At 35.1% G+C, this 14,400-nt stretch overlaps 3 protein-coding genes across 5 annotated transcripts; all 3 read right to left on the minus strand.

Moving 5' to 3' along the window:
• Window positions 1-1,952: 1,952 nt before the first annotated feature.
• Window positions 1,953-3,734, minus strand: LOC112733307 (uncharacterized). Of its 3 annotated transcripts, none has more exons than XM_025782229.3 (5): window positions 3,287-3,734; window positions 3,033-3,114; window positions 2,732-2,934; window positions 2,503-2,572; window positions 1,953-2,227 (listed from the first exon to the last, which is right to left on the minus strand). In XM_025782229.3, exons 1-5 carry the CDS (start codon window positions 3,431-3,433, stop codon window positions 2,073-2,075), a joined length of 657 nt encoding a protein of 218 aa, XP_025638014.1. In that variant the 5' UTR covers window positions 3,434-3,734; the 3' UTR covers window positions 1,953-2,072. The 3 variants fall into 3 exon arrangements, with proteins under 3 accessions (XP_025638014.1, XP_072061857.1, XP_072061858.1); XM_072205756.1 differs by having other exon boundaries at window positions 2,503-2,568; window positions 2,728-2,934; XM_072205757.1 differs by lacking the exon at window positions 2,503-2,572.
• Window positions 3,735-4,351: 617 nt separating this feature from the next.
• On the minus strand, window positions 4,352-7,887 carry LOC112733315 (adenine DNA glycosylase). Its single transcript, XM_025782238.3, has 7 exons — window positions 7,109-7,887; window positions 6,681-6,740; window positions 6,477-6,596; window positions 6,308-6,405; window positions 5,493-6,040; window positions 5,024-5,130; window positions 4,352-4,675 (listed from the first exon to the last, which is right to left on the minus strand). The coding sequence occupies exons 1-7, from the start codon at window positions 7,580-7,582 to the stop codon at window positions 4,580-4,582; spliced, it is 1,503 nt and encodes a 500-aa protein (XP_025638023.1). The 5' UTR covers window positions 7,583-7,887; the 3' UTR covers window positions 4,352-4,579.
• A 1,295-nt stretch (window positions 7,888-9,182) lies between these two features.
• On the minus strand, window positions 9,183-12,792 carry LOC112733319 (putative disease resistance protein RGA1). The gene is made up of 2 exons (XM_072222596.1): window positions 9,959-12,792; window positions 9,183-9,623 (listed from the first exon to the last, which is right to left on the minus strand). The coding sequence occupies exon 1, from the start codon at window positions 12,790-12,792 to the stop codon at window positions 10,012-10,014; it is 2,781 nt and encodes a 926-aa protein (XP_072078697.1). The 3' UTR covers window positions 9,183-9,623; window positions 9,959-10,011.
• Between the last annotated feature and the right edge of the window lie 1,608 nt (window positions 12,793-14,400).

Genomic DNA, 14,400 nt, shown 5'->3' on the forward strand with positions numbered 1-14,400 from the left:
GGATTCCAATCCAAAAAGACCATTCTATGAATGCTCTAAATATAATGTGAGTTGATTGAATTGTTACAAGTTGATTCTGTGTCTTATTTCTCAAATGCTTGTTGGTTTTGTAGTTGTTCTTCCTTTCAATTTTTTTTTTTGGATTTTTGGTGTTGTAGACTACCGATAAGAGATGGTGCGACTTTTTTAAATGGGCAGATGTTGAAGAAGAAGAAGCCATAGTTGACAGAAATGAAAGTTCAGTTAATGAAGACCATTGGAAAATATCTCTGGAATAAAAAATTAGTGCAGTTGAAGCTAAAATTAGAATATTAAAAATACGAAATATTATGTTGTCTGTGTTTGTTACTATTTTTTTCCTGCCTTTCTTCCAGGCAGCACCTGGAGCATGCTTCAACTTAAATTCCCTCAACCTAGCTACCGAAAGACCACCTTCAATATCTGATTTAGTAAAACTGTCTTGTGGTCCAGGCTTGTATAGGCTGTATTTTACAGATTCGTACGAGTCATGTGAATCACCGTCACTGCCATTGTTAACATCGAGGTTTATATAGGTGTTCTTGTTGCCAGTATCTTGTTTTTGTCCCACTACTCTTCCTTTTAGTCTAGCAGAGGATCTTGTTGCAGTATGAATTGATTTGGATAAAGTGGCTTTAGATTTGGGGGTTGATTTTGGTGTTGGATTGGGCTTGGATGCTGATTTGGGTGTTGGATTGGGTTTGGGCCCGGACTTGGGTGTGGACTCAATTGTATTTGATGTGGGATTGGGTTGAGGTGCTAGTTTGGATGTGGACTTGGGCTTAGGTGTAGGTTTGGATATGGGCTTAGGTGTCTCCTTAGGTGCAGGTTTGGACTTAGGTGTAGACTTCGGTTTCTCCTTAGTTGCTGGCCTGGGTCTAGGTGTGGGTTTAGGTGCTGGTTTTGGTTGGGGGTATCTCCTTCAATAGGGGGGTGGAAGCAGATGCAAGATGCAGGTAGGGACTTGGATGCCTCTTTGGAAGGGCCTTTATCACTACAAGAAAAATCACTTTTAATAATAATAAATATATAAAAATAAATGATTGGAAGGGTGAAGAAAATATAAAGATACAATATAATACATTGCAAGTTCTAGGATCTGTCAGATAGGTTTCTGAATCTGCATTCTGTAATCAATTTCCTGTCAAATATGCATTTTCATCTTTCAGAATTCCTGTTTTCGCTGATGTTTAGAGTTTAGCTAAACATGATATGCATAGATTTTACAACTGAATTTGTGTTTTATAGTACCAACTGGTAGTTATGGTGACAGTAAATTTGGAGTTTGAGTTGGCCTGGTCTGAAACATTTGATGGTTTTGAGAGAGAACAACTTTTTGAACAACACTATTGGCCGTGTAACTGATGGAATTTATGAAGGTACCACTGAGTTTGAATTCTGGTTTTATCATTTTGATAAAAACCAACCACAGTTGAATGCAAGATTTAAGATTGGATATTGATCTTAAGATAATGTTACCATATGAAATATACTTTAAGATTACACAAGTATTTCTCAAGTTTTATAGTTCTATGAGAATGGAAATGGACTTGGAAATTTTGTTGGGTGTATTTTATGTTACCTATATTCTATTTATAATGCTACTAATTAAGCTCTATGATTTGAAAGATTTTTGGAGTCTATTTTTATTGACCTGAATAAAGGAGCTCTCTTAATGATGAACTACAATAATCTTAACTCTATTTTTCTCAAGATTATTGATTATACAAGTGTCACAAGCATATTCTGTTCCAATCATTTTGATTTTAATATGAAAAACAATAATTGCCAAAATTTAAAGTACTTGAAGGTCGTTTTATCTTACATGGATAGTATTCTGTTGGAGAATATGTTCTCTTACATGGATTTCACTAAATAAATATCAAAATCTTGTGCATTGATTAAATCAAAATGTCCTACCATAAACACATGTATATACAATATAGTTTTTTATTAAGCCAAGGCCCAAGGGACAATAGAATGTTAAATTGTCTGTTACATCACTTTGCAACCAAAATGAAAATGAAAAATTTTCACTATTTTGAAGATATTAATCATTCTTTCCATACAGGAATGATACCCTGTGCTGCCAAACGTTTCTCAACCCAGAAGATTATGAGTTTTGCAGTAACTTTCTTTTCATCAACAAGAAATGGCTCAACAGTGCTTGGTCCTGAGTTATATGAAGACAATGAAAACCCCTTTGGACCTGTTCCAAGCCAAAAAAAAAAATGTCATATTACATATGCATGTTCCTTAATAGAAGACAACAATCGATAACTTTGACAAGTTATAAATATGGAGACAGAGAAATATAAAATTTGCATCTTAAAAGTTACTGTTCTTTATACTGATCTCTATTCTAAACATATTTTTGTGTCTCTGTAAGACTGTATCCATGTATTTATATTAAGTCTGTAGTTAAAAGAATGTAGTCGTATAACCTTACATTTTCTCAATGACACAAAAAAAAATGTTACCTACCAGTTATGCCAGTGGGAAAGAAGGCCCAAAATGAATATGGATTTCCGTTTTTCAAGAATGAACCTTCTAACTGTCAATCAAGACACAATCAAATATTAAGATTTAATCAATCATGAAAATTTTTGCAAGGTGTGAGCACAATCTTAATAAACTACTCTAGTTGAATTTTGGTTAATTTTGACAATGTTACTAACAAATAGTTCTAGTCATGTAGCATTGCATTACTAACCTTATTGTCCTTAAAGACCAACTCAATCTCAGAAAGATCTTCTTGAGCTTCAAGTATTTCTTTAAGTGAAGGGATCACATCCTCCTCCATCATCTGAGGTAGCGGCTTGGATGGTGCTTTAGCCGGAGGCTTCTTCGCCGGTTCGGCCTTTGGCGCTGCCGCCTTTACCTCTTTTGTTTCGGACTCCTTTGTTTCAGAAGTAGCTATGACCATAAAATGAAATTAGAGTTTTTTGCTTAGACTAATCATTAATAAATAAAAGAAAGATTCAACCTTTTATTGTGTTAATGCATGAACACACCTGCTGTAGTAGTAGATGATTCTTGAACAGCAGAACAACATGTGATCTTGTTTCTGTTAGCTGATTTTAGTTTACTTACAATCTGCAACAAAAGAAAATCAAACATTAAAAGAAAGTGAACTTTTATAATAATCTTAATCCAAAACTAACATCATAAGGATCAAAAAAGGTTTAACTACATGTGCAATAAATTCCATAAACTCAATCCAATAGAAGACATCGAAATTTTCTTTATTGATTCATATAAAGCATACCAAAGGTGGAATTGGTGATGATGATGAAGAGGGTATGGAATTCTTAGAAGCATGCAAAGAAGAAGAAGAAGGTGAAGTAGTTAATGACCACAAACGAAAGCTAGAATCACCAAGTGTTCCTCCTCTTAACAAAATTGCCATTTGCATTGTTCTCCTATCTTAAATGCTTCCCTTTTTTTTTTTTTTTTTTCCTTGTTCAATCTCCAACCATTTTCTTTTTGTTGTCACTGGTTTGTTGATGATAGTTTTAGTGAGAAAAAAAGAAACTAGAGTGGGAGGAACAAAATGAAAGAATCCTCTGATCCACATGGTTCTTTGAAACAATATGTACCACTGATTTTTATGACTTATATTTCTCTCTATCTAATATTATATGAAAAATGAAATTAAAAAAAATATAACAAACTTGTTGGAAACACTAGAGTACAAAACTAGAGTAGTGACAATGAATGAATGTAGTAGATTTCAACCGCATATTGAACTTGCCAAGACAAACTAAAACTCCTTTTAACTCTTTTAGGAGATTTTCTCCCAGATCCACATGTTTTTCTTTAATTATTTTAACCCCCTTTTTTTTTACTTGTGAAAAAATTCAACAAAACGTGCACTATTTGATTTGAACAATTTTTTTTACTACGTGTATAAAAAAAATAAACCACTAAGTCAACCATAATGTATTTATGTATATTTATAAATATTGATTCACATATTTTTCTAATTAAATATTCAGCTACCAAATTAATAAGCCCACTATAGTAAAATAATCAAACTTACAATAGTAGAATAATTAAACTTGTTTACAATAATATAATGAAACTTTTTAATATATAAACCTTTTGATATGCCAAATATATATTTTTATAAGCAGTCATTAATTTTTGGTATACACTTAGCAAGTTTAATCCCACCATTTTTTTAGTTTGTTTAAATATTGAAGATTTGTACTCATGTCAGGTGTGTCATTTTAATAGCTTAGTCTCTATACCATTAGACTAGAAAAATAACCAAAGAGATTACTATTATTATTATTATTATTATTATTATTATTATTATTATTATTATTACTTTTTGTTTTTGTTGAAAGAGAGATGTAATATTTGGTAGAGGTATAGAATACATAAATTATGTCATATAGGTTTGTCCTCTTGATTCTTTGCTGAACATAAGTTACAAAGTAAAGAAAGCACCTTAGCAATGAACTCTAAAAATACAAGAGAAAAATATTTCAGTGTTGTTATATTTAATTTAGGTAAGCACAAGGTAGCAAGTTTGAACCATGCTCCCAACCTTGTACTAGACTATGTTTCTTCTGGTTGTTCTACTTCTCTTTTTAGCAGGCACATGGGAAGGAAAACTTTTCTGCTTGAACTTTTGAACCAAGTTGTATACCTGCATATATAAAGCATCAAGAATATGAAACTTTTAAGTTCAACCCTTAAATCACTAGAAGCAAAATATTTAGTAAAATAAATAATGTCTCTTAACTGATTTGATAGTGCACAATTATTTATAGCAGTTGTAGTTTAGAGTTTAATTATGTTAAAAAGTGTAAAAGAGTTTTATATTGTTGCCACTTAGATGCTTGCATTCGTAAGACCTTTTAGTATAAAATCACAATTTTGCTAATATAACAATACATAAAAGGATGTTAAAAAGCAAATCCTTTAGTTTATAAGGACCAATTCATATCATACAACTGGAAAAGATTATGTTAAGGTTGGAGTCTCAGCAAGCTACCTTTCTTACACTGGTTGTTAGTCCCATACTTGAAAGCGAATTGCCGTCAACGCATTTCCAATTTGTAGTTTCATTTCCATGGCTACTCAACAAATCTTCTACTTTCCCTAACAGAAAATAAATCAACAGGTAATTAACGTTAATACCGAAAAGTACTGTGTGCGTACCGAAGTCAAAATATATGCAATTAAAACACTTAATCAAGAGCAGTTTTATTGAATCTTCCTCTTTCAAACTAAGGAATCATAGATACAAGGTAATATAGTTGTGAAATGCCAATTCACCTGACTAAGTTTCAAGTGTAGCAATTTGTGTAATAGATTATGGACTGTCATTTAAAGTTTACTATTAGCAACAAAAATATTTCTTAAGTTTTAGAGAGAAAGGGGTAGTGGTAAATTTTTTTTTTTTTTTTTGGAGAATTAAAATACCGAAACCATCTTGCAATGCTAGATAGACAGGCACAAACCTTTCAATTGCAACACTAGTAATTCGACATACAACTTGAGGCGAATGTGACTGAAAATGTGAACAAATTCCCCAACATCTTCCCTCAAAACAATATTGCAAGTCCTTTTGCTTTTGGTGTCAATTTTGAGAACATTTTTCAAGAAGGAATTCGTTGCCTCTCTTCTAGCCAATGAAGCAGTTTCGCCATCCAAAGAGGCAGATGGAAACTCCCAGAGACCGGCAAGCAATCCTTCATCAGGCCTTTTTACAAGAATAAATTTGCTTGTCGACTGTTTTTCGTCTGAGATTGTATCAGCTCCAAGTAACTCAACAACACATACAGCACTAAAGTCGCATCTTTGTTTAACCTTCGTGCCCTTTACAGGATAATCTGTTACCACTACGGAAGTATCTTCTTTAGAAATTGACAGTGCTTTACAAAATTCTGATACTGGACATGATGAGCAGCTTGGATTCAAAGGCGTGCACACGGTTGCCCCAAGTTCCATCAGGGATTGATTGAGGTCCCCTGGCCGAAGAGGATCGACCAACTGAGCTGCTACTTTCCTTAATCTCCGTATCAATCCCACAAAGAACAAAGAAAAGAAAGATGGTAAAGAAAAAGAAATACAAGCCTAAAAATATAAGCTGAGAATTTACTTTAATGCATGAAAATATGCTTCGATTTTTTCATTTTCTCACTTTAGTCTAAAGATCAGTTAAGGAAAAAAAAAATCACACAACTGAAAAGCTAAAACATGTTTCACCTTCTATGTAATAGTTTGCATTCTTTGATGACTTAAATGATTTGTTCTTGAAGTTCACAAAACTCACCAAAATCTCCTAACAGTTGCTGAATCTTTTGGATTAGCAGAAATGGCCCTTAATCTAGCAATCACCCTTACCACGTTCCCATCAACAACAGGTACTGCCTGATAATTTAATCCATGAGTATCCAATTGCAAGTTTCTAGGAACCAAAATCACAGAAACAGCCTACCAACCTCGTTGAATGCTATAGAGGCAATTGCTCCGGCTGTATACTCCCCAATTCCAGGAATTTTTTGTAGCATGGAAGCCATTTTAGGAATCCTTCCTCCTTCTGCAACGATTTTCTTCGCACCCTAACAGCAGGAAGAGAAACAATTTTCAAAGCTTACAGCACATACTGGTATAAAGAAAAATCAAATGTTGTAACGAAAGATCACCTCAAAAAGAAAACGAGCTCTTCGATAGTAGCCCAAACCTGCCCACATTTCATTTACTTCCTGCACAAAGATGGTACCAATTGTGTTGGGAGGATACAATTAGTCTACCAACTACAACAAATGCTTCTCAGTTTTCAAAAGATTAAAAGGTAATTTGATATCTATAGTCCAAAGAACGTAAAAATAATTCATTAACAAAAGAGTAAACAATGATAGATATAAACTAACAGAGGAACTACAACATTTTGAGCAATGTTCATGATAACTAGATAAAAAAATTTTAAAAAAATCTAGAACTTGACAATCATAACTGAACACAACATTTGAATTACAGAAATCTCTAGCAATTTAACTAACAACATTACAAAGGGTAGCAAGTAGCAAGAAAGGAATCAAAACCAATGAAAGATAAGTGATGGGAATAGTACCTCAAGAGAAGCTTGAGCTAGATGATGAATAGTGGGCCATTTCTTCATCCAACGGTTGTAATAAGCAATAACAGTCTGAACCCTTGTTTGTTGAAGCATCACCTCAGAAACCCACACACCATAAGCCCTCCTTTGCACCTCTTCATCTTCTTCTTCTTCATCATCATTGCCATTGGAAGCATTCTTGAAAGTTCTCCATGGAAGATCCCTGTGGTTGTTGTCATACCATTCCAACAAGGCTAGCCTCAGTTTGTGAATCTCATCTTTGGTGAATGAGGAGGAGCAAGAAGAAGGTGCTGAATCCTCTATGTCTTGTAGTTGAAGGTGTTCTTCCACCAAAGTTTGTTTCCTTTTTCTGTTGCTGACCCTAATAACAGTGGCCTTGGCCGTGTTGTTCCTCTGAGACATTTTAACAAACAGTTGTGATGCAGAACTCAGAAGTGGGTTAACAGCTCTATCCAATGTTGTTGGCATTCAAATCAATAATCATGATGCAATCTATGAACTGTGATACTGATACAACTTCTTGGGAGATGGAGAGCTATGCAGAGCGGTAGGGCGCCCTCCCCCAACCCCACACAATATTTGAATTATTATAAATCATTCTCAGGATTATCGTCAATTTTTTCCACTAGTTATTATTAGTATTATACAATACTTGTCATTTGTCAATTGTATATTTTTGAGTATCCGCTAAAATTGGTTCCTAAATCCTAACAAATTTTAGAAAGTCCATAATATTTGCACTTTTTAGATTAAATTTTGTTGATGTGCGGATCGAATGTGAGTTTAAGAAATTTTGATTCAAGTTTTTATTATTTTAGAAGTTTACGAAATAGATTGATTTTAAAAAAGATTAATTTATTTTATAATAATATTTGTTAAAAATCTAATTACACTATAATAATTTTTTTGAATTATATTTTATCAACACATATTAAACAATTTAAATGATAGATGGGCTAAATTGGTGTCAGACATTTGTTCCTTCTCAATTTTATGTTTCTTAATAAGTGTTTACTAGATTTAAAAATATCCTCTAAATTACCTTCGGAGGCAAATTTTTTTAATAATGAAAAAAAATTGTGTATAATCGAGTATCATAATTAATTGGTGTATTTTTCATATAATTTTTTTAATTTTAAATAATAAATTTGACCTTAAATTTAAAAAATTTGAGAGTAAAATTTTTATAGTGTACAAATTAAATAATTTGATTTGTGATGAAATAAAATTTTTTTTACTAAAACACAAATTTAACCTTTAGATTCGTATATTTAAAACATTTAAAATAAAAAATGATGAATTTGACTTTTAGATTTGTAAGTTTTTTTAAAAAAATAAAAATCACAAATCTAACCCTAAAATTTGTGGTATCGATAAAAAAAAATTACACAACCCATTGTTAAAAAACACCATCTGAACTACAACACAAAAAGTCAAAAAATAAAAAGCACTGCATTAACAAAGAATGAAAATTCACCTGCGATTATTTTTATATATTATTGATAGTTGATAATAATGAGATAATTTAACATATTTGATTAAATTTTCATCTAACCATCTTTAACAATAAACTTTATACAAAAATAATTGCACGTGATGACGAAAGTTTAATCCAACCATATTTTTTAAATAAGAGATGAGGTTGGTTATTTGAAAAAAAAAATAAAAACAAAATTAACTCATTAAACTAATTTTAAAGATCAAAATACACATTACCTCTATCATCTATAAAACACATATCAATATGAACTCAAGAAAAGCTTTTTAAGCATATTCCAAAACTGATTAAATGTAATATCTTGACTGTTCCATTTAAGGGCCGCTGGCCAATGAGTTGCTGCATGCACAAGGCGGGATTCGAACCCCTGATACTTGCTTAAGCGGACGAGTGAGTTGACCACTCGACCAATCCAAGTTGATTACCAAGTTATATATATAAACTCACAGTAAATTAGTAATATACTTGATTACTAGCTAATCTGGTTAATAATGTAAAATTTTACACGACTATACGCCAATTTTACTACTTAAAAAAAAAAAAAGAAAACAGAACAGCCACCAATTTTACTTCAAACTGAAAATGCTACGAAATTATAGAGACATGGTGTTACAACTTACAGGTTCTCTGAGGAACACAAACATGGAAAGAGGAAAATTACAGTGAAATCTCACAGAATATAGATAGGAAACTCAATAGTCATGCTAGCACATAGCCATAACTTATTACATCATGATCAGAGTATCAAACTTAGATGTTTCCCAAACTGAGTTGAAATCACACATCTGTGCAATATTCTCTGGAAACAATTTATTGAGAAACTGAACTTTAATTTTGGCACCAGACCCCAGAGACCTTCCATCTTCAACTTCTTAAGAGCCTTTTTAATACAGAGCACAGAAAAGTTGAAAACCCACATCTGTGCAACATTATTTGGAGACTCCACAGTGGTTGCAGATTTTGAACACCTTTAAAAATGCCATGGATGGCTGAAAGCACACTAAACTGGACCTGATTAAAAGGTGAGGCGGAAACAAAATTAATCAATTAAAAAAATGTTCAATTTTGAGATTAGAGCAGGCAGTAAGAACCAATCTTCCGACAAAAACAGAAACTCAAATAAACAAAGCAAACTTAAAAGAATTTTTAAAAAATTATTGCTGACTCTATTGAAAGTGTTAACTTAAAATGAATGTACTTAAATTGCATAACAAGCAAACTGAAACTATGAAATCAGAGTTGCATGCCATGCAGAGTCCACATATTTGACAAAGAAATATAGCTAGCTAATAGAAGATATTAGCTCCAACAATGTTTACCATAGGACAGTTTGAAGAATAGCTTACCTTAATCTGCTTTGTTTCTTGAAATCCAAGCTCCTCATCTATTCTTGCGCCTTTTAGTTTTCTGGTAGCAAAGGACATCCTTCAATAACTGGTTTCAGATTTTCCTTCTTCTTTATGTAGTCAGGAAGTGATCCTAACTTTTTACAGTTTACAACTGACAAAGAAGACAGTTGAGGCATAATCTTCTTGTCTCCACCATTAACATTGATTCCAGTCCACCCTTTCCACTCATCCAACTTTTTGAAGTGAAGCTTTCTCAATCTGGGAAATGCAACTGCATCAGGTGAGGAGCCTTCGTTGACAGCATCCTCATGGTTTAATCCTATTCCCAGAAATTCGACACCTACCATCTTCACATTAGGCATATTCGTGATCTCAAGTGATTCAAGGAATGGGAGTTTCCCTAAAGTGGGCAAAACATTGCATTCACTACATCTATGAAGCTTTAGTTGTGTTAGTTTGTTCAATTCCATCATCCAGTTGGGGAATGAACTTCCTCCGTAGTCAAATATTCCAAGGGATTGCAATTGAGGAGGTGCTTCTAAGCTATCAAGTAGGACTTGATCGTTGGCCTTCGATCCTACGATAGAAAACCACAGTTCCAAGCCAAGCAGATTTTCCTTGTTCTTTAGATCAGCTCTTGTAGCTTCAGAAATTTCAGTTTCACCACCCAATCCATCTATGGTAAGGCATCCTGCGATATTGTTTAGATTTTCCAAATCTCCAAGGCTGCATGCTATGCCTCTGCTAGCACCACCACTGCTCCCGAAGAATCGATTTAAGGTTCTCAACAAGGTTAAGCTTGCAATCCCTTTTGGTAGGTAGCTAAGGCTTGTTGTCCAGAGAATCTCAAGATGCCGCAACTTGATCAATTTGCCTATACTTTCTGGCAGTTTCTGAAGACTTTTACATCCGTTGAGATTTAAAGTTTGCAAATTAAGCAAATTACTTATTGCATCAGGCAACTCCTTTAGCTTATGATTGAAAGACAGGTTAAGGTACCTTAGATGTAGCAGTTCAGTTGCCTCCGATGGAAGCTTTTCTATTGGGCAATCGCTCAAATCCAACGCCCTGATCCTCTTCATACGAGGTAGACGTTTGGCAAGATTTGTTGGATCCATGTCGGAAAACTTGGACAAAACCATTAGAGTGTGTAGTTTATCTGCCTTGAGTTTACCTCCATTGTCAATTGAATCTAGGAAAGAGGTTTGATCTTCAAGATACAGAGTACAATGACGGGTAAAATGACGATAACGAGCAGGCTCTGTTACAGCGTCGTTGTCTCCGGACTCTTCACCAGGAAGCATTATGCGGCATTCGTTACGCGCAAGATCTTGGATAAATTCATGCATTTCTTTCTTCAATTTGCATTTCAAGGCGCCCTCGCCTTCCCGTCCAGAATCTCTAGATTCTTGGAAGGCAGAGCGATCTCGCAATTGCTTGACGTATTTCCCGCCTTGTATTTCCAACTTGTCCTCTTCATGGGAGGCAATAAAGCCCTGTGCCATCCATAGTTTGACGAGCTCGTCTACTTGAATGGAGTGATTCGTAGGGAAGATGGAGCAATACAGCAAGCATTGTCTCAAAGCAGGAGACATTCTAGAATACAAGTTTTCACTCAACGTGGCACAAGATGTCAAGTCGTACTCCGGTAGCTTCCCACTCATCAATGCTTGCTGCCATTCTCCGAGAGATCTGCCGCGCAACTTAACACCAAAAGATTTAGCAACAGCTGGCTTCCCCCCGCACTTTTCTGCGATTTTTCTTCCAACTTCGCCTAACGACCCTTCCAAAGATGACTCATCCTGATCATCACCAAATGCGTGATGTTTGATAATTGACCAGCAAGCTTCGGGGGAGAGACGTGTCATAACCACGGTGTGTGTGGATTCTGCTACTTGTGCGACTTCCTTCTTCCTGGTGATAATCAAAATGCTATGAGAGGAACTACTACGAAGCACGTTCATTAGATCTGACAAGTGGTTCGAATCTAGGTGGCTGACGTCTTCCAGAACAAGAAGGAGTTCCCTGTCCTTTATGAACTTATGAAGCTCAAGTTTCAATAATTCAAATTCATTGCCGGCGTATTTCTCTGGTGTTTCAGGAGCGAATTCCAGCATAGACTTAACAATTCGCTTCACATTGAATTGTTGAGAGACAGTTACCCATGCCATGAAATGAAATTTACTTTTCACTTGAGTACTGTTGTAGACATGTCGGGCCAGCGCGGTCGTTCCCATTCCAACCTCTTCTCTAACAAGACATATGCATCTATGATATTCCTTAGTCAACCTTCTAATTAAGTCTTGAATTTCAGCATCTCGACCAATCATGAGTTCTTCGTCTATAATATTTGAGGGAACTGCGGGCGAATGCAGATCTAATGGCTCCGGCTCAGCCTCGTTGGGTGCTGGATCCGAACTCGAACCAAGTTGCTCAGCCTCGTTGGGTACTGTCGAACTAAGATGCAACTTGCTGCCTTCTTCAATCAAGGCCTCAAACTTACGAATGATGCTGCTCGCCTCCTCACGGTTTCCCTTCTTGAGGCGTTGGAGGAGTCGGAGGCCTACAAAGTGTGACTTCTTCGGCGGTTGCAGTAGCTCAAATTCTTCTGAAACACCAATTAACTCATAGCATAGATCTTTAATGCCTTGAAACCATGACTTCACTCGTCGAACCTTCAGGTTTTTCTCTGCGTCTTCAATGACACCCTGGACAGCAACGGATATCTTTGATGCCCTCGACCGCATTTTTCTCTTAACCACCTTATGAGAATTCGCGTTCTTCAAAACCTTTACTCCCGCCATGATCACTGTATCGCCATTATTGCCCATTGTACATCACTTTTTTTGCGGATTATTTGAGTGTTTGAGCCCCTGTAATGTATGTATCTGTTTTCTGTTAGTTGGTTGGTTTGGTTTAGAGTTTAGACTTAAGCTTAAGACAAGTCTATTGGCACGCGCCTCATGCATAATATATTCAATAATGCTCCACATCCAAGTAAAAAATACATCCAAGTTATCCAAGTCCTTTTTGATTCACGCGCCTCCTCCAACCTCCAAATCGTTTGTGATTTATGCGCTACATATAACGTAAACCTTGCTTTGCTCAACATAAACAAAGCTGCAAACTAAACCTTCGTTTCTGCTTGTGTTTGCTTTTTTCTTCTTCTCTGCTTGCGTTCTTCCTTATTGATCTGCATTGACTTCAATGTAATAGGCTTCGTCGTTGTCCTCTGCTCGCGTTTTCGTTCTTGTTGTTGTTCTTCTTCTTTTCTGCTCGCGTTCTTCGTTATTGACATGCATTGACTTCAACGTAATAAGCTTCGTTTTCTTCTTCGATCTGGACTTCTAAATCGAAACAATGAATGATTCAACTTTAAATAAGTTGAATGAGAGCGATTTGGATTATTCTTCTGAAACGAATCAAGCTGATGAGGTTTGGATTATTCAATTTTGAATCGAATTCAATGGAATGCAATTTCTAATTCTATTTTGAATTGAATTGAATGGACGCATGCGTTCTGAATCTGAATTGAATTGAATTGAATTGACAAAATCTAAATTGTAGAAAGATGTATTTCGAATTTGATCTTGTATAATGGATTATGTTTCGTTCAATCAGTAGTATACAATTGTTTCACCATGAGTATTTGTTTCGGTTCGTTATGCAGAAAGCTTTTTGAATTTGATTTTATATACTGGATTATGTTTTGTTCACTTAATACTATAGAATTGTTTCATTATAATGACGTTTTCGAATTATGTTTCGTTCACTGAGAACTATAAAATTGTTTCACCATAGTGATGTTTTCGGTTCATTATGCAGACCAGGTGTGTTGTGGATGAAAAATTTGTCCCAAAGGTGGGGATGATTTTCAAGACACTAGAAGAAGTCGGAAAGTTCTACAAATATTATTCCAAATTTGCTGGTTTTTCTACAAAAATAAAGAACATGACTCGGAAGGGAGACGAGTTTAAGAATCAACTAATCGTATGCAGTAGAGAGGGGAGGTAAAAATCCAAGATATCTCCAACTCTGAAGACAAACCCCTCAGCCGGGTTAAACTGTCCAGCCAGAATCTACGTACATATAATGAAGGACGTTAGTCTTTGGACAATTTTTAAAGTTGTTTTGAAGCACTCACACCCTTGCTATCCAGACCGTGTAGAGATGCTCAAACAACACAATGAGCTAAGTATGTTTGTGCGTCGAACCATCGAAACCAATGAGGAAGCTGGAATTAGACCGAGCAAAACTTACCAATCGTTTGTAGCAACAGCCGAAAGTCACCGGGAACTCAGTTTTATAGAAAAAGATGTGAGGAATTACATCACAAGGGAAGTATGGAATGTTTCTGAACAAGATGATGCCAAAGAATTCGGGAAGTACCTACTAAGAATGAAAGAGAAGAACCAAAATTTCTTTTTCGAGCTCAACCT

This window comes from Arachis hypogaea, chromosome 2, assembly GCF_003086295.3.
Source record: "Arachis hypogaea cultivar Tifrunner chromosome 2, arahy.Tifrunner.gnm2.J5K5, whole genome shotgun sequence".
In the NCBI taxonomy this organism is placed as follows: domain Eukaryota; kingdom Viridiplantae; phylum Streptophyta; class Magnoliopsida; order Fabales; family Fabaceae; genus Arachis; species Arachis hypogaea.